This window comes from Podarcis liolepis (genome assembly GCF_965112155.1).
Source record: "Podarcis liolepis genome assembly, chromosome: 1".
In the NCBI taxonomy this organism is placed as follows: Eukaryota; Metazoa; Chordata; class Lepidosauria; order Squamata; family Lacertidae; genus Podarcis; species Podarcis liolepis.
This window is the reverse complement of record NC_139554.1, coordinates 80,630,437-80,657,070: the sequence shown is the minus strand read 5'-3', so window position 1 is coordinate 80,657,070 and position 26,634 is coordinate 80,630,437. Positions and strand designations below refer to the sequence as shown.

At 45.0% G+C, this 26,634-nt stretch overlaps 1 protein-coding gene across 5 annotated transcripts in view; it reads right to left on the bottom strand.

Moving 5' to 3' along the window:
* The window catches only part of SYT7 (synaptotagmin 7), a 232,156-nt gene that overhangs the window by 28,436 nt on the left and 177,086 nt on the right, over positions 1 to 26,634 (bottom strand). For 3 of the 5 annotated variants that reach the window (XM_083498038.1, XM_083498039.1, XM_083498040.1), the window contains 2 exons: positions 11,298 to 11,420; positions 3,646 to 3,781 (listed from right to left, as the gene is read on the bottom strand). In XM_083498038.1, the coding sequence (XP_083354164.1) occupies positions 3,646 to 3,781; positions 11,298 to 11,420 (259 nt within the window). The remainder of the gene's footprint in view (positions 1 to 3,645; positions 3,782 to 11,297; positions 11,421 to 26,634) is intronic. The other 2 variants (XM_083498042.1, XM_083498041.1) reach the window with 1 other exon arrangement.

Genomic DNA, 26,634 nt, shown 5'->3' with positions numbered 1-26,634 from the left:
GCATTTGTTGATGGGAGAGCAGTTATTTTACATGCCTCCCCTTTCACTGAAATCAGTGGGGAGGAAATTTCTTGCACCAGGTCTGGAGGTGGTGTCATCAATGGAGGCATGGCCACAGGAGTGTAGAATATGGCATAAATGTGTGGTCACCTCCATCTACCTCACAACCCCACCTTGTTTGGGCCCGTTTCCTGACATGCGTTCGCCACCACTGCAGACGCACCAGCATAGCATCTGGTGTGTTTGCCAGGGTAGTGATGCATCTGGTGTTTGGCCAGAGTAGCAGCATTTCCTCCAGATTCTCCGTCCCCATCAGCTGGTGTAACTTGAATTGGATTGCTCTGTTGTCTTTTTTTTCTAAGCTAAAAAGCCCTTCTTCCAACTACAGTCAAAGGAAACTATCAGTATGGAAAGACAAAGAAATCTAATACTAGAACCATTTTCTAACTCCCAACCATTGCCAGGGGTCTGGCAACAAAACTGACCAAAGAAACATTAGGTACAAATAAATAAATAAATACACGTTGGCCGACATATTAAAAATCATCGTACAGATACATTTACTTTCTGTCTAAAGTGGACATGGAGCACAAAGAGAGGCACTTATGAATTAGGCTTGATACATTTATGAAGGCAAAAGTCCAGAAGTTAATGTTCCATGTGTGCGATGGGACCCTCTTTGATTCCTTGCCTCAGGGCCCCCCTCATATGCCTGCATCCCAGGGATCAACTGTGCCTGTGATTTAATGAACCCAGCAGAGAGTTCCACACCTGCTGTGTTCTCTGCAGACCAGCTCATTAATATTTCCCAGCAAACAGGAACTAGCTGATGGGAAGTGGGTGGAGACTAGAAGAGTGGGAGTGCTAGAAATAAGGAGACCCACTGGGAAGAAGTGGGGTGGATAGTGAGGGACACAGGCAATACATAAAGAAACACTTTCAAGGCATAAAGAGCGTCAGTGGGAGCACACTGGTATCCTGCACTTCTCCAAGCAGCTTGGACTGGTGCACAGAACATTGAATTCACACCATCTTATCTTCACAGCAAGCTAGTGAAGCAGGTTAGGCTGAAAAAACAGGGACTTTGCCTGTCCCAGTAAGCTTCATGGGTGATCACAAGTTTGAACCCTGTCTCTTCCATTTACAAATCTTTCAACTAAGAGTATTCCACACCAGCTTCGGAGTCCTACCACACACAAGGGTTTCTAGAGAAGGAGAAAAATAGCTGCTATGGTGGCTTAATAACATGTGAAATGATTCCTTCCAAAAACTTGCCAGTCTTACTTTTCTCTGCAGAGTTCTTAAAATGATGACAAAGTCACTAAAAGAACATTTGTAGCAATCCAGAGTGAATTTTTCTTTGACCTTTCAGGCCAAAAGAGGGGTGTAATAGAGAGGCCAAGTGCAATAATTGTAGCTATCATTTGGTCACCTGAATGCATAAAGTATATCATTATGGAACAGTTCATAATAGATCATTGCCTCTTACGTTAGGGAAGTATATATAAATGAAAAACAAGCAGGAAGGTAACAGGCTTTTTCTTTGTTGAAAATCAATACATGAACTCACCTTAATATGTTTGAAATATAGCAGCTTATTGACCACAAATTTCAATAATGGACCTGACGCACAGCTAGCAATGTTCAAAACAGATTTAAATTTGGATTGCTAGTCACTCCACTGCTTTTATCCCCTATGCAAACACATCTGTCTGAACGTTGTATAACCCTGGAAACCTTGTTTCATTATCCCCACCCCCGAATAAATCAATAAGGATACAGTGAAGAGTTCAAGAGAGGGGTTTTTTATTTTTATTATTTTTGAACAGGGCAAACATAAGAACCTGCTCAGCTCATGGTGATGCAAAGCAGTGGGAGCCCCCAAATCTAGGAAATTAAAATATTGGGTAACCCTGGATGAAAACAGAATGGCTGGTGTTGGGAGGGTTTGGACACAAAGCTGGGAGACCCTTCTCATAGATAGCGCCTGTGTTTCATCGGAGTGTATGTCCCCCTATTCAGCAGAGCTAACGGCAGCTTCGGCGGTGAGGTTTAAGTTGTGGGAAATGGTTTGAGGAGAAAGGCATAATATTTTGCCCTGTGCTGCTTCCCCAGTCAAATTTGGAACCCCAACAGCAGTTTAAGGGTAATAAACAACAAAGGGTGATCCAATCACGGATCTCCTGCGTCTCATGCACTTTGGGCCTGAAACTCAAATAGCCTAGCTGCACTTATTCACACTCCAGTAACTTCTTGCTTAGATTACTGTGATGCATTCTACCTGAGGCTCTCTTACAAAACAGACTAAAAACTTGAGGCGTTCCACAATAGGGAAGCAAGATTGTTAACAGGGACTGGCCAATATGTTCCTACTACACCAGTGCTTTGCCATCTGAACTGGCTGCCAGGCTGTTTCTGGGTCAACTTGAAAGTGCCAGTATTAACATTTAATGACCTCAATGGCTTGGAGCCAGGTTACCTGAAGGATCATCTCTCAGATATACCTGCCTAGATCCTAAAAGTATCTTCAGAGGCTCTTCTTCAGGTACTCTCCCAAATAAAGTGAGATGGGTGACCACTAGGGAGAGGGCCTTTTTCTGAATCAACACCAGGATGGCACTTTGGTTGCACAAGGCCTTCCCCAGAGAGGCTTGCCTGGCATTTACATTGCAGTTTTTTGGTGACAGTGGAGACCTTTTCTTAGTCCCGCACTTTTTTATTTTTAAAACCCTGTTTTTATATCTTGGCTAGTGCTATTTCTCTGCTGTTGGTTTTATTCTGATGTAGATTTAATTTGTTTTTTTAAAATTTCATTTATTTATTACATTTATATCCTACCTTCCCTCCAAGGTGTTGCCACCATTTTATCCTCAAAACAACCCTGTGAGTTGGGTTAAGAGGCGGTGACTGGCCCAAGGTCACCCAGTAACCTTTATGGCTGAATTGGGGTTTAAACCCTGGTCCCTAGGCCCTACACTCCAATACTCTAACCACTATGCCACACTGGCTCTTTTGAATGTTGTGTTTTTATATTTTAAAAATTGTACAACAGTCAGATAACTTAGATAACAGTCAGATGGTATAAAAATGTTGCAAATAAACCAGTAAGTAGTTCCAATTCCAGAGTCATCTGTGTAGGGTAGGACAAGAACTTAAGACTGGATTGAAGTCTCGGCCTCACTGTTCTGGAAGTGGAGGCTGAATTCATTTAGAACACACACATACACACAGTGGGAGGAATTCAGCGAAGCACTACGACAATCATTCTGTCAGTGCATGCTTTTCAGTTTGCTAGACAGAATGATCCCCTCCTTCCCTCTTGTGCACCGTTCTGGGGGTTCTCCTGACCCCCAAGCCAATTTGGGGATGGGGTGCAGGGGAGGAAAGTGGGGGGGGGCATTGCACTAGCAGAAGTCCTTGTGCAGGCTAGTGGGACTTGTTAGTTGAATCTTCCTGCCGTGTGTGTGTGTGTGTGTGTGTGGAGAGAGAGAGAGAGAGAGAGAGAGAGAGAGAGAACACTTCTGAAACACAAAAGGAATATGGTCAGATGTGCCTAATCCAGAATAAAGACCTTGCTTCCTCCAGACTTTATGGGAATATATACTGTGAATTATTATTATACTGAGCAACCCTGATAGCACTCACCATCAGCATTTCACTGGTCAGGGAGTTTACGAGGTCTGAGACGGATGAGCGAGGCTCTGTTTTATGGTCAGGCTCCTCGTGTTGTGTCTGTCCTGGCACAGGAGCTGTGTTTACCGCTTTGCCACCAGAGGGCAACCTGGGAGAGATAGGAGAAGCACATTAGGCATACGCTTTGGAGACAACAGAAATACAGGATTCAAGACAAGGAGGAAAAACATAGCTCATGGCAGAACTAGAGAACTGAGGGCTAAACCTCCAGTACTGCTCTGATAACCCATCTCATTTCTGTGATTCCCCCTACAACTTACCCCTGTGGAATCCCAAACCAGCTTTACGTACTTGCTTTTTCAATGTTTATTTCGAGCCTTTGGACTCAGCAACCTTCTCTTCTTCTGTCCCTTCTCTCCTCTCTCCCTGTCCTTTATTGACATTTAAGTTGTTAACCCTGCGAGGAGATGGGTCTGTCCCTTTTCTATGTCACACTCTATGAATAAATAAAACACCCACCATATCACTTCATCCTCGCTCAGGGTCTTTCCTGGTTATGGATTTAAGATTATCACACACACACACACACACCTTCCATTTGGATGGACCATCTCCCCACCACCAAAAGACCCCATATGGAACTACATGTCTTTCTCCTTCTGAGTATTTAAATACCATTTCTGTGCTGTGTCAATACATATGGGATTGAGCTGGAAAGGGCATACTGAAGCTTCATGGGCTGTAGGTTGGTCTGTGCTGTTACTTCTTGCAAACTCTCTTCCTGCCTCTCCAGTCCATTAACCTTCTCCAAATACAAACATTCCCTTTCACAAAGAGGCAACCACCTTTGTTTGCTTTTCTTGACAGGCAATTTCTGAAATGACGTACGGCCAGGTGGTTTCTCTGCCAGCCTCAGTGTATGCAGAGTTCCCAAGAAACCTGAGAACTGGGTGTCGACGGGATGTCTCACAAGGGCCCAGGGAAAGAGCAGAATTGGGGCACTCTGCCTGGGTCAGGTTAGGTCTTTAGTTCAAAACTTGGCAACAGTTCATTAACTCTGTAACACCTCATCTTTTGCCAGATAGGTTTGGGCAATGCTGTTTTGGCTAGTCATCAATTATGCCTCCTGGTGCCATTTCATATTGGGCATAACGTGGCAGCTGCTTTTCAAATTACTTTTATTTACCACACAGAAGGAAACTGATAAGTGGTAGCACCCTTGGAAATCCCCTCCATTGATTGGTTTCCATTTTGTTCCCACAGCAGCATTGCTACAAATAAGCAATGTGATTAAGGAAGCAACTGTCTTATTGCATACACATACAAATGTGCCCTCTTCCAGGGTCCTGTGAGCAAAACATTCCACTCCTAGCTCCATGGCTGCATTCAAAACACGCCTGGTTTTATGCCCCTCCCCTCATTTTTCAGGAAGGCTATTGCAAGCTCTCCAGAAGATCCAAGGATGATATGGGCTGCTTCAGTGGTCTCATCGTGTCAACTGACACTTATGACACAGTCACAAACAAATCAATGATCTCCCTGTGTCAGTGTTTGCAGCACTCACAAGAATGTGGGAGCTCAAATTATCCAGGGCAGGCAAATTGCTACACCTAGGGTAAGGAGGTGGAGCTCTACAGGAAGCCAAGAGAAAGACATGAGCCAGGAGGAAGAGAGAGGAGCTGCCATTAAGCAGAAGGCTGGAAAGGGCACATATAGGAGGAGAGACATAAACTTGCTCCTTGCCCAAGGAAAGGATATTGCAATGGATGCACAAGGAGACAGCTGGCCAAAATTATAGACTGCTGGACACACAACGCAGGCATAGAAAGGCCCACACACTGAAATATAAAGATACAGAAGAGAGTGTGTATACCACCTATTTGGATGGGTTCAAGGAAAATGCAGATAATCAAGGGACAACTCCATGTTACATGTACTGAGGGTGCAGGCATGGGAAGCTGGAAATTTGCCATTTTCTGGATGTACCCAAAATTGTCTAAGTGAAGAAGATGCTGAGCCCAGAATGTACTTTGCTTAGAATATGCAATTAAGCATGATGAGTGGTTGGGCGGTGTGTTTGTTACTAGCTTGAACAGCTGGTGGGCTGTGGTGCAAGTATTTGGGCTCCGAAACCTGCTCTTTCAATGTAGCTCTGTGCAAATTCCATGACAGAGTGACGATCGTCATAGTGGGAGGTGGTTCATGTGCATCCTAGTGTGAACTGAGCTCCTGTAGGCAGCGGCGTAACCAGCCACTTGGGTGCCTGGTGTGTGGGGGTGTCCTACAGCTGGGGGTGGGGCGATTCCTGCCCGTGGGGTCATGGCGAGCTGCCCATGGGGGTGTGGCAATCAGCACATGGGGGTGTGGCGAGCCTCTCCGACGTCTCCCTCTCAGTTGTAGGGTGGCTGAGGAAGAGGCAGTAGGCAGACGCAAGTCCCACGCTGCCGTTTCAGGCAGTGCAGAACCTGCAGACGCCTAAACCACCACGTCACTCCTAAAAAGTTTCGTAAGCTCAATTTTTAAAAAAACTCGTTTTGTCACACACACCCCAGTGATGACACCTGGGGTGGACCGCATCCCCCGCACCCCCTTCCTCCGCCACTGCCTGTAGGTTGCTGGAGGTAGAGCAAGTTTGTTTACACCGTAGCCGTGAGAATGTTGGGGTTGAACGTGGGAGAGCCAGAGTCAAATCCTCACTCCGTCATAAAGCCCAGGGGTAGTGATGGGTCAAGCTATTGTTGAGGAAAGGATAGGAAATCAGCACAGTCTCACTCCCCAGCCCATGCAGCAATGTAACTAATGAAAAGGCCTAAAGAAAAAAGAATTGCCCATAAGCTTGTCGTTCTAGCCTTCTCCGTGCGTGCGTGCATATGTGTGTGTGTGTGCGCGCGCGTGCACAGCACTGTGGTGACAGACTCCTCTCTCAGTCTATGCACATTCATGTTGAAAATTGAAAAGACATAGAAAGCTGACTTATACCACATCAGACTACTCGTCCATCTCTCCCAGCACTGCTTAATCTGACTGGCAGTGGCTCTCTAGGGCCTCAGGCGGAAGACTTCTTCTCATCACCTGCCTCCTGATTCTTTGAACTGGAGCTAGCTGCCAGGGATTGAGTGAGCCTGGAAGCTTTCGTATGCAAAGCAAGGGCTCTCTCACTGAGCTTAACTGCACATGTGGAGGGCTCTCAGCATGCATTCAGGAATGAACTCTGAAAAATGAAGGTTTCCTAAGATGCAGAGAGGAGCCCTCCACAATAAGAATGACACCTGCCAATAATGGGCAGTTTCTGGATTAAGTTTGATCAGCTGGACCTCATTCACACAGGTTTTCTATAGGAAGTGGGGGCAGGGGGAGGAGGAAAGCCTAAGAAAAATGCAGACAAGCATTGTTCAGAGGCAGACAAATAATATCAAGAAGATGCTGACCAAGATGGAAAACCCAAAGACATTGATTATATACAGATAGCCTCTTGACATGTCACAAAGATGCTATAATAACCACAAAGAGAGAGACGAACATATGCCAATGGACTTATGTAATGGCTCATTACATGCGCATCTCCAGGCACGCTGACATGCAGACACATCACACACAAGATCCAAACACACTGATACCCATCAATAAATACAGCAATACACATACACATAAATAGATCAACAAGCATCAGGCTCATGCAGAGGGACAGACTCTCGGGTGGGAAATTCTAGATATAAAGATTACACCCTGAGGCAGACTGACACATACAAAGATGCTGGGTGTACACTAACATACAGACTAGTACATGCATGCACAGATAAAGGAGACCAGAATATCTGGAGACCAAAAATAGAAAAGAAAAAAGAGTTAAAAATAAAGTGAGATCAAGTGTGTGTGTGTGTGTGTGATTGACTGTCAGAAGGTATGACAAATCCAGAGTTATTTTTGCAACCCCAGAGTACTGGATCAGCTGCAAGGCTGTCTGGGAGTTGGTGTGTGCTGCAGAAGTCACAGGATAGGGAGAGAGATAGAGAAGAGAGAGAAAGAAAGAAGAGAGGGTGCCTTTCATCCCAGGATCTGCAGGATGCCTCCTGCTGGAACGGAAAGAGGGTGGAGAAAAGTGTAGCAGGAGAGAAACACACACCCATATGCACACACACACACACATCCCCACACACAAACCACAAAGATTCGTAGAGGAGGAACAGCCACCACACACAGAGAACAAGGCACTGGACTGGAGCTGCCGAGGTTGACAAGGGGGAAAGTTCAGGCAGCAACAAGAGCAGCAAGGCTAGAAGAAGGAAGAGGAGAAAGTGCAAGGAGGATGAGGGTGAGGATATATTACATTGGGGTATGGGATGGCAGAACATCGCGTGATCACTGCTGAGGAGAGGAGAGACTGAGGTAAAAGGGATTTCAATGCAACCAGAACAACCCCTCCCTCCTTCCCAGCAAGCCCCCAAAGACTGCATCACAAGCCCCTCTGCAATCATTGTACAATCATCAACATTCCATAGGCCAGGCAGGCAGAAAAGGTGGATGGGGGGCAGGCAGGTAAATAAAAAGAGGCAAGAGAATGTGGAAGAGAGGCGTAGGGAAACAAAGAAGCAGTATGGCGAGTGTGCAGAGGAAGCAAGGGAGAAGGTGACCACAGGTGGAGAGGAAGAAGCAGAGGCAAGATTCCACAAGGAAGGCAGGGAGGGGAACAGGTTGAAAAGACAGAGCTTGAGACAGATGTCCAATTCAGACATTACTGAGTCTGGTGGTAGCTGCCAAGATCCCCACTGCTCCATCGCAGGAGGCTTTAGTAATGCATTAGGCTCTGATCATAGATGGGTATGCTGATCACATCACTCTTTCCCACACTGTCAGCCTCCAGAGAGAGGGGGAGCAGTGGTTTGGAAAGGAATGGTGTGACCAGTGGAGCAGCTTGCGATCAGAGCTGAATGCATTACCAAGGAGATGGGGGACCAAACTAATACGTGGGAAGTTGTTTTCCTGAATCTCAGTAAAGTATCAAGGGCCTCACAGGAAAACAAGAAAGGCAGGTGGTAACCATGACTTCTTCTGATTCAGAAAGTTGTGTTTTTTTTAAATATCAGATACAGGAACTGAAGACAGGAAGCTCTGAGAGATGCTGAGTTCCTGAGACACAGACAAATGAACAGGTCATATCTCCTTACATCTCCATTGAGTCTGCTATCCTGCATGAGATCTGCACAACATTTGGGATTAGGTTTAGGTTTCCTTGTCTGACCGGGCTTATGGCACCAGAATTTCTCCATTACGTTATTTGTTCAGACACAACACAAGGACACATTCCAGATTAAACTGACAACATACCCTCCAATCGTCCCTATTTTCCGGTAACATTCCTGGAATTACAAAAGCCATCCTGGCTTCTGATTTGATTCCAGAATGTCCCAGAGATGAGCTGGTGTTGGCATTTGCAGTGGTGCCGCGCTCTCACGCAAGTCAGAACACAATACCCAAAAATGCCTTTTGGAGCTGTGCTCTCACATGAGCCACCTGACTTACGTGGCTCCAAAAGATGTGTGGTCCCTATTTTCATCAGGGGAATGTTGGAGGGTTATGTGACAGCCCTATGTGCAAGATTATGATAATAATAATAATTTCAGTATGAGCTCTGAGTTTTCTGCTCCCACAGTGTAACTGTAAAGAAGTTAATAGAAGCTTGGAGGTCTAGGAAGACAATTGTTGCATGCCTGTACTAAAGCAGGAGTGGGGAGCTGGTAGTCCAGGGGTCAGATGTGAGCTGGGAGCCTCTCCATCTGGCCCATCGCAACCTCCCGCCACTCCTTTGGTGTCAATGGGAGAGTCTCCTAATCTCAACAGTTGCACAGGGAGTGTTTTTTGTGTGGAAGGGTGGCTTGCAGCTGCCTCAACATCCTTTGGACTGCAGTGCCCCTTATAACCCCGCCCCAAATTAAGTTAATTAGGTTTGGAAAGAGCCTTCCATCAGTGCCAGCTAAAGGCCCAGAAAATGATATACAGCGAGGGCCACAGCTTTCAAAAGAAGTGAGAAGAATCTAAACCCCCTGCTTTGGGCAAACTGGAGAGCCTTCATTTCGTCATATTAACCATGAAAGAAGCTTACAAAAGCACAGCTCTTTCTCCGTGGGATTCCCTCCAGACTAACAATGTGAAATGGAAAAGGCTCTTCAGAGCCAATCCCTGCAAAACATCTCTTACACATACAGTGGCCATGTGCCCAACTCCTTCTTGTCTTGAAATTATGGGAATCATTGTGTGATGGATGCAATAAACACATGTAGGTTTCTTATTACTGAAGCTGGTTACAAGGGAGAATGTTCTCATCAAGCTGGGACTGGGGTGGTGGCCTGATTATGTAGGAGGTAGAGGGTTTTCCCAGATGGGATGTGCACAGAATGGGCATGTGCCAGTAGAAGGTACTTCCTCTCCCCCTGAATTGTTATGGCCTAATAGGACTCTTTATTGACCTGCTACTACTTAAAATTGCAGGCTGAAAAAGCAAGGATCAACTATGCAATTGGATGATCAAATGGAAAGTGCTAAAATATGTAGTGAAATATAGCCTCAGCAAGGTAAAAATAGTCAGCAGGCGAGAACGGTGCCAGTTAATTAATGCACTGATCATGTGAAATCTGCTCCTTCGCACCTCCTCTCCTTAAAAGATGGAATTTAACGTACACGTGGAAGTGTTTGAGGCCTCTGCTTCTAGCTAGGCACTTCCTCTCCGAGAACCTATTTTGTAAGTCACACAATATGACCCTGTTAGATCCCATTAGTCAAGTGAGGGAGTGTATGGGAAGGGGGAAACAAGGAAGGAGAGACTATTCTTGCTTCATAGGGAGCAACCTGCAGGTCCTGAGGGTAGCTCTGAATTAGGAGTGTTAGTGTGCCTATTGCATCTTCAGGAGAAGGATGTGCTGCGCCCAGGTAGTTTGGGATAGGCCGTATTATGATCAAGGTCCCCAATGTATTAGTCTTCCTAATGCTAAATTCCAGACCTGCCAAAAGGGCCCAGTCACAATATTGGTAGCCATGGAGTCCAGGGCAAATATCCTATGTACCCGACAGCAGCAGTGATATATTCTGCACATGGTTTTTGTTTGCAATCATGAAATTAATTAACATGACTAAGCTAGGTCCATTAATTGCAATGGGGCCACTTGACCACCACCCTTAATTTATTATTATTGTCTTTTTACTGCCAGGAAGGCAGAGAGGTGCTTGTGGAATCATCTGCTTTGGGTGCCACTCGCCACTTTAGCTTGGTGGGGGTGGGTTGGATACTATTTGCCTCAGGGAGCAAAATGTATTGGCCCATCCCTGCACACTCCTCACACACTTACTATTGGACTGGACAGGGAAGAGAGAAGGAACTGGATGGAGCTGAAGAGATGTAAAATGGGGAGGGTTTATGTGAGGATACATTCCCACCAGAGTACGCGCTTGTGAAAGGAATTGCCATTTTCCCCCAAAGGGAGCTGCCCATCAGGGAGGAAATGAGGTTCCAAGCAGGAGGTAAGAGTATTGCTAGACTGGCTTAGATATTGCACCAGGCCCAACGCTGGAGCCTCCTTGATTTCCTGCACCAGCTTTCCAACTCTCATGAAGGACAGCCCCTCGTGAGGCTTTCTTTCCTCTTGCCGAAAGCCCCTGTCTCCTACTCATACCTCTTGTCCCCCTGAGAGTTCTGGTTCTGTTGGTTTCCAGTGGTTTGAAGATCAGGTATATTGGCAAAGTCGTCCTGTTCTGAAAGCCCCAAAACAAGGGACAACACCACCATGCGGCCTTCCCTGTCCAGAGGGGATCCAGCCAGGGGAGCGATGAGGCCCCAGGGTCAGTGAGCAGTAGGCAGGTTGAAAAACGACAGACAGACAGAAAAGAGAAAAAGAAGAACAGAGCATAAGAAATGAAACTGGCGAGAAAAGAGCATCGTAGCACTACAATGAAAAGAGATTTTTAATATCTATCTGCTGTACAAAGCATTAAATCCTCAGGCTTTCTGGGTACAATTCAGAGGCGAGAGAGAGCACTGGAAGCAGATGAATCACCATGATACTGTGTAGGAAGGGCTGCACAAGACTGTGCCCTTGGAGTGTCTAAATGTGCAAATGTCCTGGAGACAAAGCAAGGTTGCCATTATGGCCTCTCTTTTTTTGCATAGAACAGCAACTTCATCTGCCTCCAGAGGCATCGATTTATCCATAAACCACATGAATATGAACTTCAAAATAGACCAACATTATGAAGTTAGCCTTCTCCTGAAATTGTGGGTGTCTAACATGCAAAGACAGTGATGTGGATATCTCATCTAACATCACCTCACCTCTGCATTAAGTAGTGATTCCATGTACTACACCCAGGTACTGATCCAAGAAGCTGCTGCTTCTATGAGAGGCATGAGGGTGAGCTAAGATTACACTTCAGAAGATGAGGAGTGCCTAAAGTTTGGTGTAGAAGTGACTTTGTGATATGCACATAATTAACACCGATTGTGACTCATTGCTGGATAGTACTTAAAGATGGTACAGGTTAGGAACAAGGAATGGAGGTTAGTGATCTCATAGCTACTATTTGTTCATGATTATCATTCTTTGAAACCAAAGATGGCTGCAGGAAGCGTCATTGTTGTTAGTTTGAAAAAGCAGCATCACACAAATAGCTGAACAATTTGCTGCTGTTTTGCACAGAATGTTAGCTTGCTGCTAGATTGTTGGTACAGCCGTTAGGTGTGGTGGGGTTCTCAGCAACTAACAGCAGGATGGCTTTGCAGCAGGAGACTATCTGAGCTTCTGCTGAATGTGGAAGCTGTTGGAATTGTGCAAAAATGAGTTAGTATGGGATTAGAAACATTGAATGATTGCAGGTGATTGATACTGGGCAACAGTAGCTGTAGAAGACAATGCAAAACAATGGCAGGGCTGTTTTTCTTTTTAAAATTTGCCGCTAGATGTATATCGACTGGAGCTTCAATTCTGTAATGTAAGCAGCAAGCTAGAGTGGCTGGCGCATTTATTTAATGCCTGATTTGAAAGTGGATCAGTATTGAACAAGAGGAATCCCTAAGGGAATCAATATACTGTATTTGCTCAAGTCTAATGCCCCATCGAATCTAATGCACGCCTCAATTTTCGGAACCTTGAAACCAAAAAAACTATTTGCTGGCGAACGTAAACGTGCCATTGAATCTAATGCACACCTTAATTTTTGCAATGTAATTTGGCCAAAAAAGGGGAGCATTAGATTTGAATAAATATTTGTTGTTGTTGTTTAGTCGTTTAGTCGTGTCTGACTCTTTGTGACCCCATGGACCAGAGCACGCCAGGCACTCCTGTCTTCCACTGCCTCCCGCAGTTTGGTCAAACTCACGCTGGTAGCTTCCAGAACACTATCCGAATAAATATGGTATATAGCAAATTGAAAATGACTGTTACAACTTTCAGTTCAGGGATTTCCTGGGAGAATTCCATGTTTCCCCATCCACCCTGTGGTACAGGATGGAGAAACATGCTTAAATCCTTGGGATGAATTTAATCTGCAACTGCACTGAGTGATGTCATGGCAGTGTGAAACCCCATCAGCAGGGCACAGGTAGTCACTTTGAAGCATGACCCTTATAAACTTGTGTCAGCTTTGTGCTCATTTCTGCAGAGGGCCTGGGGGATTTTCAGATCTAAACAGGAACAAGCTCCTTCTTCGTCTTTTTTTTTTACCGTTGTTTGAAAGCAGCTGCCCTATGTGGCCCCAGGCTGTTGAGGGTGGTGCAAACAAGAAACAGTGCCACGACCCCAGTTCAAGTGCTGTGCCTCTCCCAACGAAGTGTGATGTACCCGCTCTCTGACATGCATGCACCGCTACTCATCACGCCTTGTGAAACCTTTCACATCTCTGAATTCAGAATGGGTCAGTGCACTCATAAGACTGGAAAAGGTGCTGGGGAAAGCTCTGGGCAGGGAAACTGTGTAATTAGATTTGAAGCTGTTGAGCTGCATGTATGAGGGGAGATCAGATAAGCACGATGTTTGTGGAGTGAGAGAGAGCAAGAAATAGCAGGAATTGTGACAGGCCAAACAGCATGCTGAAACCAAATATATCCAGGTAGGAGCATCATTATCTGTTCTTTCCTCTTTTCCCTCAGAGATTGAAGGATGTCTAATAAATAGATCATAATATAGTCCCTTTGATAATAATCAGACAAGGTGCCTGGCTTCAATATTAAAATACAAAGCCACCTGAAGCTTGCTGCATTCTGGCTCAAATCTTGCTGCTGGCTTACAGTCTGACCTTGAGGAAAGACTAAGCCTATCTGTGCCTCATTTGATTTGCCCAGTCTGTAAACAGGAAGAAGATTATGTGGAAGCTCCAATATTGAGAGAAATAATCCATGACAGCCAAAATGTTGGAAAGCAGAACTTCTGAAGAACTGAAGTTGGCCACTTTCCTGCTCTCTACTATGGCTGCAATCAAAACCCCACCACCCTGGGAGCAAGCCCCACAGAATTCAGTAGGCCACCTCTGAGTAGACATGGTTGGGCCTTTTGGACCCAACTCTCCTCAAGCTGTTTCTATCCCAGAACATACCCTGAAATTTCTGGATGGATTGGTTGCAGTCAGCTTGTTACAGCCAGGAAGTCAGATGAATAAATGGAAATGAAATTGAGTATAAGAATTAGTTTTGCTGCGATAATATTGCCATGATTTTTCAGAAGGGCTGAGCCGAGCATGCATAAGAGTAATTTTCATGGGGAGATGAAATCTGTTCCCCCTCCTCTGAAAAGAAGAACATTTCATTTTATGCAAGTTCACTTGATCATACAAACACAGCTGGCATGATGCACTCTGGTCTATTATCTTTGCTTTTCACATACTGTGGTCTGAATGATACTAATAGTTGGGAGTATTGAGATTCATAAAATCTGGCTGGACAAGATGACCTTCAGCTTTCACTCAGCATTCCATAGATGTAGCAGCTTAGATTAGTGACTACTCCCAGGACTCTGCCATTGTGGATTCATAGCCAAAGGGTTTAAATTACTGCAACAAATGGATATAATATGGGTTGGGACTCAGAATAATCTCATTTAACACTACCCAGGTATTTAAATGGATGCAACTACACACTTTCACATAAACCCTGGAAGCTGTCAGCACCAGACAGTGACTACACCCTGGGAAAGGCTTTGATTGGCTGGCTAGGCCTCAGGGAGTTAGGGACTTCCCCAGAGGATTGAGCGGACAGATCAATAGTGGGTCCAATGATCAAGAAGGCGGCTTCTGCACATGCTGCAGAGGGAAGTGAGGGGCAGATGGGTCTCATCAACCTGGAAAGATAACCCATCTAGGAATTGAAAGACTCTGGTCCAAACCTCCACTGCCTTGTGGGATATCTTTGGGAGGAGAAAAGATTAAGGAGTAAGCCCTACACAAATACGGAGTGGAGTCCCTAAGACAGTTGTATGCCTCCTTCCACTAACTCCTGCAGCTCAGCTGGTGCCAAATGTATTGCTCTGCTTTCCTTTGGACTACATCACTGAAGCCAAGAGGGGGGTCTTGTTGCCTGGGCAGCATAGTCCCCGCCCTCTACACACTGCTCAGGCTTTTACCTTGGGGAGGTTACTTCAGTGCTGCTAACACAGCGGTTTGACTTCACCCCCAGAGGCGCACGCCATTGTCTCTCAAAACAGACAGATGCCAGCAACAACAACTTTAGCAGCCTAGTCAGGTGTGTGTGTGTGGGGGGTCATCTTAATTGCAGCTGAGTGCCTTGACTCTTTGCTTGCTCTTTCAAAGACCAAGTTGGCAAGCTGGATGCCCAACACCCTTTGCAAACCACGCCAGGTCTGTCATAGATCATCTACCTGAACCATCACTCTTCTTGCGTTCAGACCCAGCTCTGGGATGGCCATAAATAGGAGCAGGCTAACTAGCTTTCACACTAGCACTTTGCTGGTAGACTGTGTAGATGGAATTAATGTGCATGTGAATCATACAGATTCCATTTTTGCATGCATACTTTTGTGCACTTTCACAGACACTTCAGCACTTTAAGTTTAAATCTGTCTCAATGTTTCCCCATCCACACTGTTGGCGGTGTTCGAGCCCACTATTTGCACTATATCTGTTGTCCCTTGTCAGCAACTGTGCTGCAGCATTCTGCACTACCTGCAGCTTCCAGATCAGGAGAAAGGAATGCCCCACATTGCACTGCAGGCATCCAACCTTGAAGTCACCAATGCCTGAACTACTGTGGCCAAGCTCTCCCAGCCCAGGAACAGCCATGTCAAAACTGTCTCCCTTGTCAAAACAGGTAAAAGGTGCTTCTAGCCTCTGAGGCTCCCTGGGCCTCCAGCGACAAAGAAGAATCCCAAAATACTCCCGAACTGCATGACTGCTCCTTCAAGGAGAGTGCACCCCATCCAAAACAGGCAATTGACAAATTTCTCAGACGTGGGAACCACTCACCCACAATGCCTCTACCTTGCCTGGATTCAAGCTCAGCTTATTTCCCCTCATCCATCCCATCACTGCATCCAGGCACTGGTCCAGAGCCCACACAGATTCTCCTGATTCAGATATTATGGAGAAACAAAACTGAATGTCATCAGCATACTGATGGCAATTTGCCCCAAAACTCACAATTACTTAATAATCCAGTTCCTAGCAAGCACTCTCCGGCCTTGGTGTTTAGCTGTGCAGCAGCAGCAGGAGCAACAGCAGATAAGCACTTTAAAGTGTTGCAAACAGCTGAAGGTCCAACCTTGCTCTTTGGCCTAGATGGTAAATGGCAGGAAGTGCTCTCTACTATATTCGGAGGGAGGTTCTGCAGATCAGAGGTGCCTGTGCCTTCACTAGGTCAACCAGCCTTTGCCCTGGCAAGGCACTCCTGAGACATGTACTTTGGGAAAGAAAATCTGTTTGAGCCAATGTGGTGGGTCAGAAAACTTGCACTTCAATTTTAAAAAGGAAAAAAAAGGCAATTTTGGCTAGTGTGAAACATGCTTTGGTGGAAGGTTTTTGCTGTGCCATTCCACAGACAAAACAACTTTTTTAAGGTCCAGGTGCACAATTAAGGGAATGCCTGCATGTATATCCAGAGCACCATTTCTAGAATATACAGGGGGCAAGGCAGTAGCAACTGAGGGAAGAGCGAGAGCCTATCAGCACATAAGACCTCTGCCTATTTGCTACTGGGCCTAGTTCAAGGTGTTCGTATATAAAGCCCTTAATAGCTTGGGACCAGTTCACTTGTAGGGTCACCTTATCCCATATGTGCCCATTAGACTGGCACTTTTACAGGTGTTGTTTAACACTCATTCTGAACTTGTAAGAAATTGATCTTTTAGTGTGGCAGCACGTACCATTTGGAACTCCCTGCCTGTTGACATCAGCCAGGCATCTTCACTGTATTCCTTCAGGTGCCTACTTAAAACATGTTTGTCTAGGCAAGCCTATTCAGATGTATAGAAGTTACCTGCGTTTTAGTTTTATAATTGTGTTGATTTTTTAAAAATAAATATGTTTCGATACCAGTTTTCAACTGTGTTTTTTATTTCAATATTCTATTTTATGTTGTTGTACATCACTAGAGGATTTTGGTTTTTTCTATTTTAACAGCAAAATGCATAGGATTGCAGCCTCCAATATATGTTTGGAGGATGACAATGAGAGTAAGGGCCTTTTCTGTAATAACCCCCTTTGCTCTTCTTCCCACTTATGGAATGCTCTCACCAGGGAAGCTCACTTGGTGCTGACTGTCATTCTTCTGGCATCAGACAAAGGTGTTTCTATTTTCCTGGGCACTTGGACAGCCTTGGGACTGTTTTTTCATGTTTATTCTTATATTATTCTTGGTTATTATATGTTGTTGGATGATTTTTCTGGATGAACATTTCCAGTACATTTGTATTGTTTTAATAGATCCTTTGTTGTATATTTATATTTTGCATTTTATTGCTTTGTATTGTAAATTGCTTCAGGACTTCTTTTTGAAACAATGTACTAATTTAAACTAACTAAATGATACATGCATTTGATTGACACATATAGGATAGCACTGTAACATTGCTCATTTATAGGATTATTGGTGTATGCCTTGGGAATTTCAAACTCATAAATAGGCTACAAACACCTTATTAATTATTATTATTAATTATTTATTATTATTATCATCATCATCATCATCATCATCATCATCATCAACAACAGATTTCCAGGTGGTTTCTACTCTACTGTTGAATAATGGTTGAAAGCAGCCTAGAGAAAGAAAAAGTTTTGGCTAAAGATGAGACTTCCCGTTTGGCTCTGGGACCACTGTCAACTCCAGTAGAAATGACCTTTACAGGACAGTGTGAGATGCAGAGCAACCTCTCTGCTTTGAACCTTCATTTGTGAAGGTTGAAAGGAAAATGGCAAAGTGTGCTAGCTCCTCATCGCATCCGCATTGAGGTTAAATGGTTTTGCAGTCATGCAAGATAACAGTTGGCTTTCTTTCCCATTTATTTTTCTGTTACAGAACCACTCTATTCCACCCCCCTGCCCAGTTAAAGGCGTTTCTTTCTAATGATTTCCAAAGGGGTAGCCATGTTAAGTCTGTTGTGGCACAAAGAGCAGAGACTTGTGACACTGTAAAGACTAGTTATGGCATAAGCTTTTGTGGACTAGAGTCCACTTCAGGAGGTGCTTCAATGAGTTTCACGTTCAGAAATACCACGTGGTATAGCCCTACTAACATGGTACCAAATGGTACAGTCCTCCTGAAGGGAGGATCATGCTTCAGTGTTTCTGCTTTGCAAAAAACAAAAAACCACCAGAAACATCAAAGGGTAAAGGCAAAGCACCAATCCTTCCCCCTTAAGTACACTATATTTAAATGGTATAAGGTTTTGAACATGAGGCCCTTGCTTACGCCCAAAGTTTCGAATCTAAAGTGATACTGAGAATGTTATGAAAAGTGAATATGTAGGAAGCAGGATGCAAATGCAGGGGCTATCATGGTCTGTAGTACACTGAGAAGCCTTGCTCACCAAGTCTTGTGTTCCTTGGCTTCAAAATAAAGCCCAGCAATTGTTCACAGATCACTTCACTGACCTCAGCAAAAGCTGTGGAGACCAAGAAAACGTCTGCTATAAATAGCTTAAATGCTGTTCTGTAGGCACTGTTCGCTGCCAGCCAACACGCAGTCATCTCCACCTTCTGTTCTACAAGGACAACAATCACATCTACGTGATGGTGTCACTCTTCAACAGCGTGCCTAGCAAATGTGTGTGTGATGAATTCAGAATGGTGGCCCCTCTGTTCTATAAGAGCACCATCATTCCCATCCACAGTGAACCAATTGGCAAGGCTCACTATAATATGCCAACTGGTTTTTGTTTTTGGTTTGGGGGGAGGAGTCTCAATCGTGCAGGGAAAGAATGCAGCAGAAAGGCAAAGGTAAGGGCAAAGGACCCCTGGACAGTTAAATCCATTCAAAGGCGACTACAGGGTTGCAGTGCTAATCTTGCTTTCAGGTTGAGGGAGCCGGCGTTTGTCCACAGACAGCTTTTCGGGTCATGTGGCCATCATGACTAAACCGCTTCTGGTGCAATGGAACACTGTGACAGAAACCAGAGCGCATGGAAATACTGTTTACCTTTCCACCACAGCGGTACCTATTTATCTACTTGCTCTGGCGTGCTTTCGAAGTGCTAGGTTTTTAGGAGCTGGGACAGAGCAACAGGAGCTCATTCTGTTGCAGGGATTTGAACCGCCAGCCTTCAGATTGGCAAGCCCAAGAGGCTCAGTGGTTTAGACCCCAGCGCCACCCGTGTCCCTTATGGCAGTAAGGTATTACTCTCTGCCCATGTGAACCTACCATGAAAACCTACCAAAGCAAGAAAGAAGAATCTCAGGAAAACTTGCCCCTGCTGGCCTTGGCATGAAACAGTCTAGGGTTGACAAGGGAAGCTACTCTAAACCATTTAGTGACTATTACCTCTGAGTAATCCAAAGAGCTATATCTACACAACAACCCACTCAGTTCCACTGCATGACGTGGGAGTGGATACAATCCCTATCATTTAAAACCTGTGGTCCTGCCTCAGAAATCTCAAAGTACTGTCTAGACCTCATTAATGCCCTTGAAGCGGCATCTTATCTCTAGCCAGATGTCTGATAGGTGCTGGACAGATAGTTCTGTTTCATCAGTTTCTACTGAAGAAATGAATTGTTATACGTGCCACTAGTTTTGCAGTGGACAGACTATGGGTCTGTCCACATGGCAGTTTACAATAGATTCAATGCATCCCAAACATGCATGTTTTTTGCATAGTCCTCATTCAAGTGGACTGGACAATTAAGTCCAGTCGTGAACGACTCTGGGGTTGCGGCGCTCATCTCACTTTAAAGGCCAAAGGAACTGGTATTTGTCTGCAGACAGTTTTTCTGGGTCATGTGGCCAGCATGACTAAGCTGCTTCTGGAGAAACCAGAGCAGCGCACGGAAACACCATTTACCTTCCCACCAGAGCAGCACCTATTTATCTACTTGCACTTGGACGTGCTTTTGAACTGCTAGGTTGGCAGGAGCTGGGACCGAGCAACGGGAACTCACCCCATCATGGGGATTCAAACTGCCAACCTTTCGATCGGCAAGCCCAAGCGGCACAGTGGTTTAACCCACAGTGCCACCTGTGCCCCATTCAAAGCCTGTACTTTTTCTCCATTTAATTTGGATTTTCCCAATCCATGGATAACATAGCGGGGGGGGGGGCACACAAAACTGCATGTTTTTTAAGTGTGCATGATAATTTTTGCTGGGCATTGTCTATTGTCATACCCCATACTTCCATTTGCTCATCATCTGAGCAAAAACTAACTGTTTTGACTCCACGAACCCAAAGGAAAAGATGTGGTGTGCCTATTGCCGCCAGTTGTGGCCAAATGCACGTGCATAGTAACTTTTAAGCCAGCTGTTTTGTGCAGAACTGCTTTTGTGCAAAACAGCTGTATAAAAAAGAAAAACGGCATTTGCAGGAACAGGAGGTGGGAAGAGAATGGCAGAAGGAAAAAGAAAAACAATGTCTCAAGATTCCTCTCCCCCAAATTGCTCTCTCTGTCCTGCCTTGGGTATGAAATGTACTGTTTATGCGCTTCCACGTTTACAATCTCCTGTGAGCTGCATGGTGGCCTTCTGTGTTCATGGGAACAGTCAGGAGATGCCCTTGACTTTGCCTGCCCAGCCATTCTTTGCACTAGTGAGGCACTCCCTGATAGGCTGATGGCCCTCTGCCTGGGTATGACATATAAACATATATTTTTATTTTTTGAAACTGCTGTTTGCTCAAATCTGGTAAAGAAGTATTTAATTCATATATAAAAAGGGTTGTTTCCCCCCACTGTGAATTATGGTTGAAACTTATCTTTGGTGAAAGTATTTCATGGCACCATTCCACAGACAAAACTTTCTTTTTCTTAAAGGGTTTGTGCACAGAGGTAAAGAGAGAACTGTGTGTATGCCCACAATGGACTTTAGGTTTCTGAAACTTCTGGAGGACAAGGAAGCAGTAACTGAGTCTCTCTCTCTCTCTCTCTCTCTCTCTCTCTCTCTCTCTGTGTGTGTGTGTGTGTAGGGGGACGACAACAAGATTCAGCACAAATATTTTCCATAAAGAACCACCCATTAGTGTGGATGGGAAAGAAGCACACATGGGAAAATCAAATCTGCACAACTTGCATGTGCATTAGCACCCTGGTGTGTACACAGCCTTAATTCTAAAGTTGGAGTTGCACTGATTGTGGTTTCCCATTGCTTGCCTTTCTTCTATATGCTCCCCCTTTTCTTTTTGTTAACTTTGCAACACTTTAGAATTCTAAACAAAAAGTGGGGAGAAGCTATGATCCTTGCTTCAGACAGTGAACATTTTCACCCACGGAGTCCTCCATGCTACTTTGAACGGATGACACAGCCTCATTATTTCAGCCTCCCACAGGCCCTGGGGTGGGTGTGTGTGTTAATAAATGCATTTGCATTAAAAGGCAAGGAGTGATGTAAAAACAAGTTTTTACAAGAAAACAAAACAAAACAAAATGTAAAGGACTTTCTGGGGGTGGGGGTGGGGTCAGGGTGATGGAACTAAAAGGAAGTGGCTTCTTGAGAAAGAACAACCATTGGGCTGATTAGCTAGTTCGCATTCTGTGGGTACATTTTTGAACCAATTAAGGCTAAAATAAGCAAATGGTGCTGTGCAAACAGAGATGTCCGGAATCCTCTAGAGACGAAATGAGACTCATCTTTAAATCAAGAATCACACAAACCAAGCAATATGAAGCTGCATATGAATATCTTTTCATCTTAAACTAGGGCATATTCTGTGGTGCAGGTGATGTGGCTCAACAGTAAAGTGTATGTGTAAAATTAAAGAAATGTGGCTGTGTATTAGAATTCATAGAACCAGGACCAGTATGCAATGAATTCAGAAGTCAGCTAGTCTAACCTACTATTGATGAGCTTGTTACAGCTGGGACATGTGTGCCCCAGAACTAGGTGATACTTGTGGCTTTGCTCAACAGGTAACAATGCAATGCATATGGGACTGCAGGCACAACACAGAAAGCAGACATTGGTTTAAGTGGGCTGACCTACCTGACTGGAGATTATTTGTATGCATGGAATTGAAAAATGTGAGAACTCTTTTATGTATGATAATGTTTAATTTGCACCTCACTATTTGTCAATACAGTGGTACCTCAGGTTAAGTACTTAATTCGTTCCGGAGGTCCGTACTTAACCTGAAACTGTTCTTAACCTGAGGTACCACTTTAGCTAATGGGGCCTCCTGCTGCTGCCGCATCGCCGGAGCACGATTTCTGTTCTCATCCTGAAGCAAAGTTCTTAACCTGAAGCACTATTTCTGGGTTAGCGGAGTCTGTAACCTGAAGCATATGTAACCTGAGGTACCACTGTAGTTAACACAGGCACACACCTCACTAGCCTCGGCAGGAACAAAAACCTACTTCTGAGTGGCACTGCTCTACTGATCATTTAATCAACAGCCATTTGCATCTTGTCCAAACAGCATTACCGCTACTGTTTTGTGCTTGGCACTCAAGTTCCAAGTTGTCCTTATTGGTTCTTGCCCTTTCACCTGTTGCTCCCTAAAGACATTCAGTTGTCTTGAATCAGGAAACCCAAAAAGGTCCCATGCCTCTGGCTGCTTAGCAACACCTTTTGTTAGAGAATCCTGCCCCTCCTCTCACCTCTGTCAGATCCCATCACCTATTATTTCAAGCATCCCTTCCCCTCAGGAATTATTGCTGTGTTCAGGCATTCACCTGGACATGTGAACATTCAAACTATGGATTTAGTAGTTACTGGGATTTTATCCCTTCCTTTGCTCACATTTTCTTAGTTTCCTTAATATGACCCTTCTTCTGCCTTCCATTTGGACATTCCCCCTTGGTGCATTTAGACCTCCAGTTTAACATGCCAGATTGTGCTTTAAGGAGCAGGGAGTGGTACTAGCAATCATAGGACTCCCTGCCTCCACCTATCTCTGCCACATAAACAAGTGTAAATGATTGATCCAGGCAACATGGGTTTGGGCAGCCTCTGTTAATCACTCTACATTTGAACTAAACATTTTACTCTTTTGTAAATATTGGGTTTGGCACTTGAAGCCCCCAAACCATTTAATGCATTGATCACCATTTAATTCTGTAAACAAAGGAACATTTTTCAATTTTAAACTCATAATTGGGACTCAGTGATTTCTGCTAATTCCCCAAAATAATTAAAAGCAAGTAAAGGTGCAAAGCAATATTCCCCCATTGTGTACAGTGAGAGCTCTGGATTACAGTTCCCAAACATTATGCTTCATGGTCACATGTATAACTCACACATTTGGATAATGCATTTTGAGACAACTGCAGGCAGGGTAGCAAACCTATCTAAAATACAGTGCTATGTCTATAACAGCCCTACCATTGATCAACCACATAATCTGGACCACTGTGTGCTATAGTCAGACAACAGACGCACTGCATAATGTTGCAAATAGGTTCAGATGACCCTAATAAGTGTATTTGATACAGGTCACATATTTACAGAGTAAGACCTTTCAAGACCTATGAAATAGCCTCTTCACACAGGTCGACACCTAACACCTACTCAAATGTACTTTCAGCACCAGGCAAATACCTCCTTGTTGTTTTAGTAATTTTAAATTATGTTGTAGCGTTGAATGCTATCAGGTGGGTGAGGTCACAAGGACATCGGGTGACGCATACAAAGGCAAAGGGCTCTGAAGGCACTGTTGATCAGCTGGTTGGGGGTACTAGCAAATCTCTGCTTTTTCAAGCGCCACTGTGACCATTTTCTCTTGCAAAGGAACAGGGCTTTGCAGGCACCACCAATCAGCTGATAGAACTGCTTGCAAAACCCTTTCAGCAGGGAGGTACATCAGTTTACATACCGTACACCTAATTTCATATATGATGTCATATGTAGAGCAAGTTGGCATGGCTTTGCCAAAATGGCCTTGCAGAACAAATAGGCAGGCCTGGCTAGCCTAATTAGGCCTACCCTTGCCCTGCTAAGTGGCAGCAGCGCTGCAATTGGGAGGGCAGTGCCCCACCACATTGGGTACTCCTGTTGACCTTAACGGATATTGCTTTAATGTTGCATTAATGCCCAAATACATTTTTGTTACGGAATGGCCTATAAATAGGCCAAATACGTAAAATAAACAATTACAAGCTGGCTGAAAAAAATATGGAAATCTTTTAGAAGTTAGGTGTGAGTAAAAGCCATGCCAGGGAAACTTTATGGGGTGGCAAGTCTAAAAACAATTAGAGAGTTTGCATGTTACATTAATTCATAAAGGTAAAAGTAAAGGTAAAGGGACCCCTGACCATTAGGTCCAGTCGTGGCTGACTCTGGGGTTACAGTGCTCATCTCGCTTTATTCACCGAGGGAGCCGGCGTACAGCTTCCGGTCATGTGACCAGCATGACTAAGCCGCTTCTGGCAAACCAGAGCAGAGCACGGAAACACCATTTACCTTCCCGCTGGAGCAGTACCTATTTATCTACTTGCACTTTGACGTGCTTTCGAACTGCTAGGTTGGCAGGAGCAGGGACCGAGCAACAGGAGCTCACCCCGTTGCGGGGATTCGAACAGCCAACCTTCTGATCAGCAAGTCCTAAGCTCTGTGGTTTAACCCACAGCGCCACCTGCGTCCCGCTATGAATTATAGTAAACTATAACTCATGTTAAAAATCGTTTGCTTTAAAGTTCCTGCAAAACTCCTTCTCAGCTGCTGGTGCTGCTGCTGCTGCTGCTGCAGTATAGACAAATGAGCCAGAATCTGGCTAATCATCCAAACCTGGGCTCATGCCTCTGGGCCGTCTTAAGAATATCCCGCGCCATGGTGCAAAGTCCCTCAGGCGCCCCCTCACCATTTCCCAGAGTATTTTAGGGAGGACGGCGCTGCCAGCAGGGCTGAAGGAGGCGGGCAGCAGCTGGAGGGCAACTCTTCCGGCGGGGCTGGACGCAGCGCCTCCTGGCTCAGCTGGCCGCTTCATGCCGCGGTGGCCACAGCAGACGGAGGCTCCGGGTGCGGGGCTGCTTCGGCACGGCATAGTGGAGGCGGGCGAGGGTGGCGAGCTGATGCCAGCAGGCGCCACATCCAGCCTCCGCCTCTTCCCTGGCGCTCTCCAGAACCTGGTGCCCCGGCGCCCCATGCCACTAGCCTCTATGGGTAAGACGCCCCTGTCATGACTTCAGCCCCACCAAACAAACCAAGAACAGAAAGCACGCTGCTTCTTCCCATTAAACCTCGGTTTCTGTCTATAGTTTTATGTGAAATGGAAACTCAGCCACTATAATGATCCTAATTAAATCATGATAATCACTGTACAGATAAATCGTTGTAGTTTGTTCTTTTCAGCTGAAGACTGCAAAATTATTTATATAACCACAAATCAATTAAACATTGCAATCTACTACTGGAGATCTTTGACCAAAGCATTTCATTACAGTCCCATTTACGCAGAGGTCAGTTCAATCCAAAACAGGTTTTCTACTCTCAGCTCAAGTTGGGCTGCAGACACTACTTGCTTTGGTTGCGGATGCAGAGAAGAGAAGGAGGAAGTTAGAAGTGTGTGTGCAGAAGCAGGGGAGATGCCTCATACAGCTTAAGACCAATGTTTCCTTCCCAAATCTGCTTCTTAGAATTCAGGAATAGACAACATCTGGAGTATGTGAGCTAGTGCCCAGAAACAGGAAGGAAGAATAGTTGCTATTTCTTATTTTAATTATTTGACAAAATTTATATACTGCTTAATTGTGGTGTAAAGGTAAAGGTAAAGGGACCCGTGACCATTAGCTCCAGTTGTGACCGACTCTCGGGTTGCGGCGCTCATCTCGCGTAAAGCTTCCGGGTCATGTGGCCAGCATGACTAAGCCGCTTCTGGCAAACCAGAGCAGTGCACAGAAACGGTGTTTACCTTCTCACTGGAGCGGTACCTATTTATCTACTTGCACTTTGACGTGCCTTTGAACTGCTAGGCTGGCAGGAGCAGGGACCGAGCAACGGGAGCTCACCCCGTCACGGGGATTCAAACCGCCGACCTTCTGATCAGCAAGTCCTAGGCTCTGTGGTTTAACCCACAGTGCCACCCGTGTCCCTGTAGTAAGTTGTAGTAAATTGTACTGTAGTAAGTGCTTTATAAGGATTAGTAAAAATTTCAATGAAAACGGTTAAAATCAATTAAAAACATTAAGGATAATTTAAATAACAGTAAAAGAAATTAAAACATGTCAGCACCTATGGTTCTGGATGGGCCTAAACAAATTTTTTTCAAGCAGGTGCTTGAACAGCAGAGGCACCTGCCTGGTGTCAACAGGCAAGGCGTTCCTTAGTTGTAGGTGCTGCCACGCCAAGAGATAATATTTGTACAACTGTGTACCAAGTATTACGTGGCACCTGTAACTGTCGGTTCCACAGAGCCACATAAATAGGGCTGGAAGA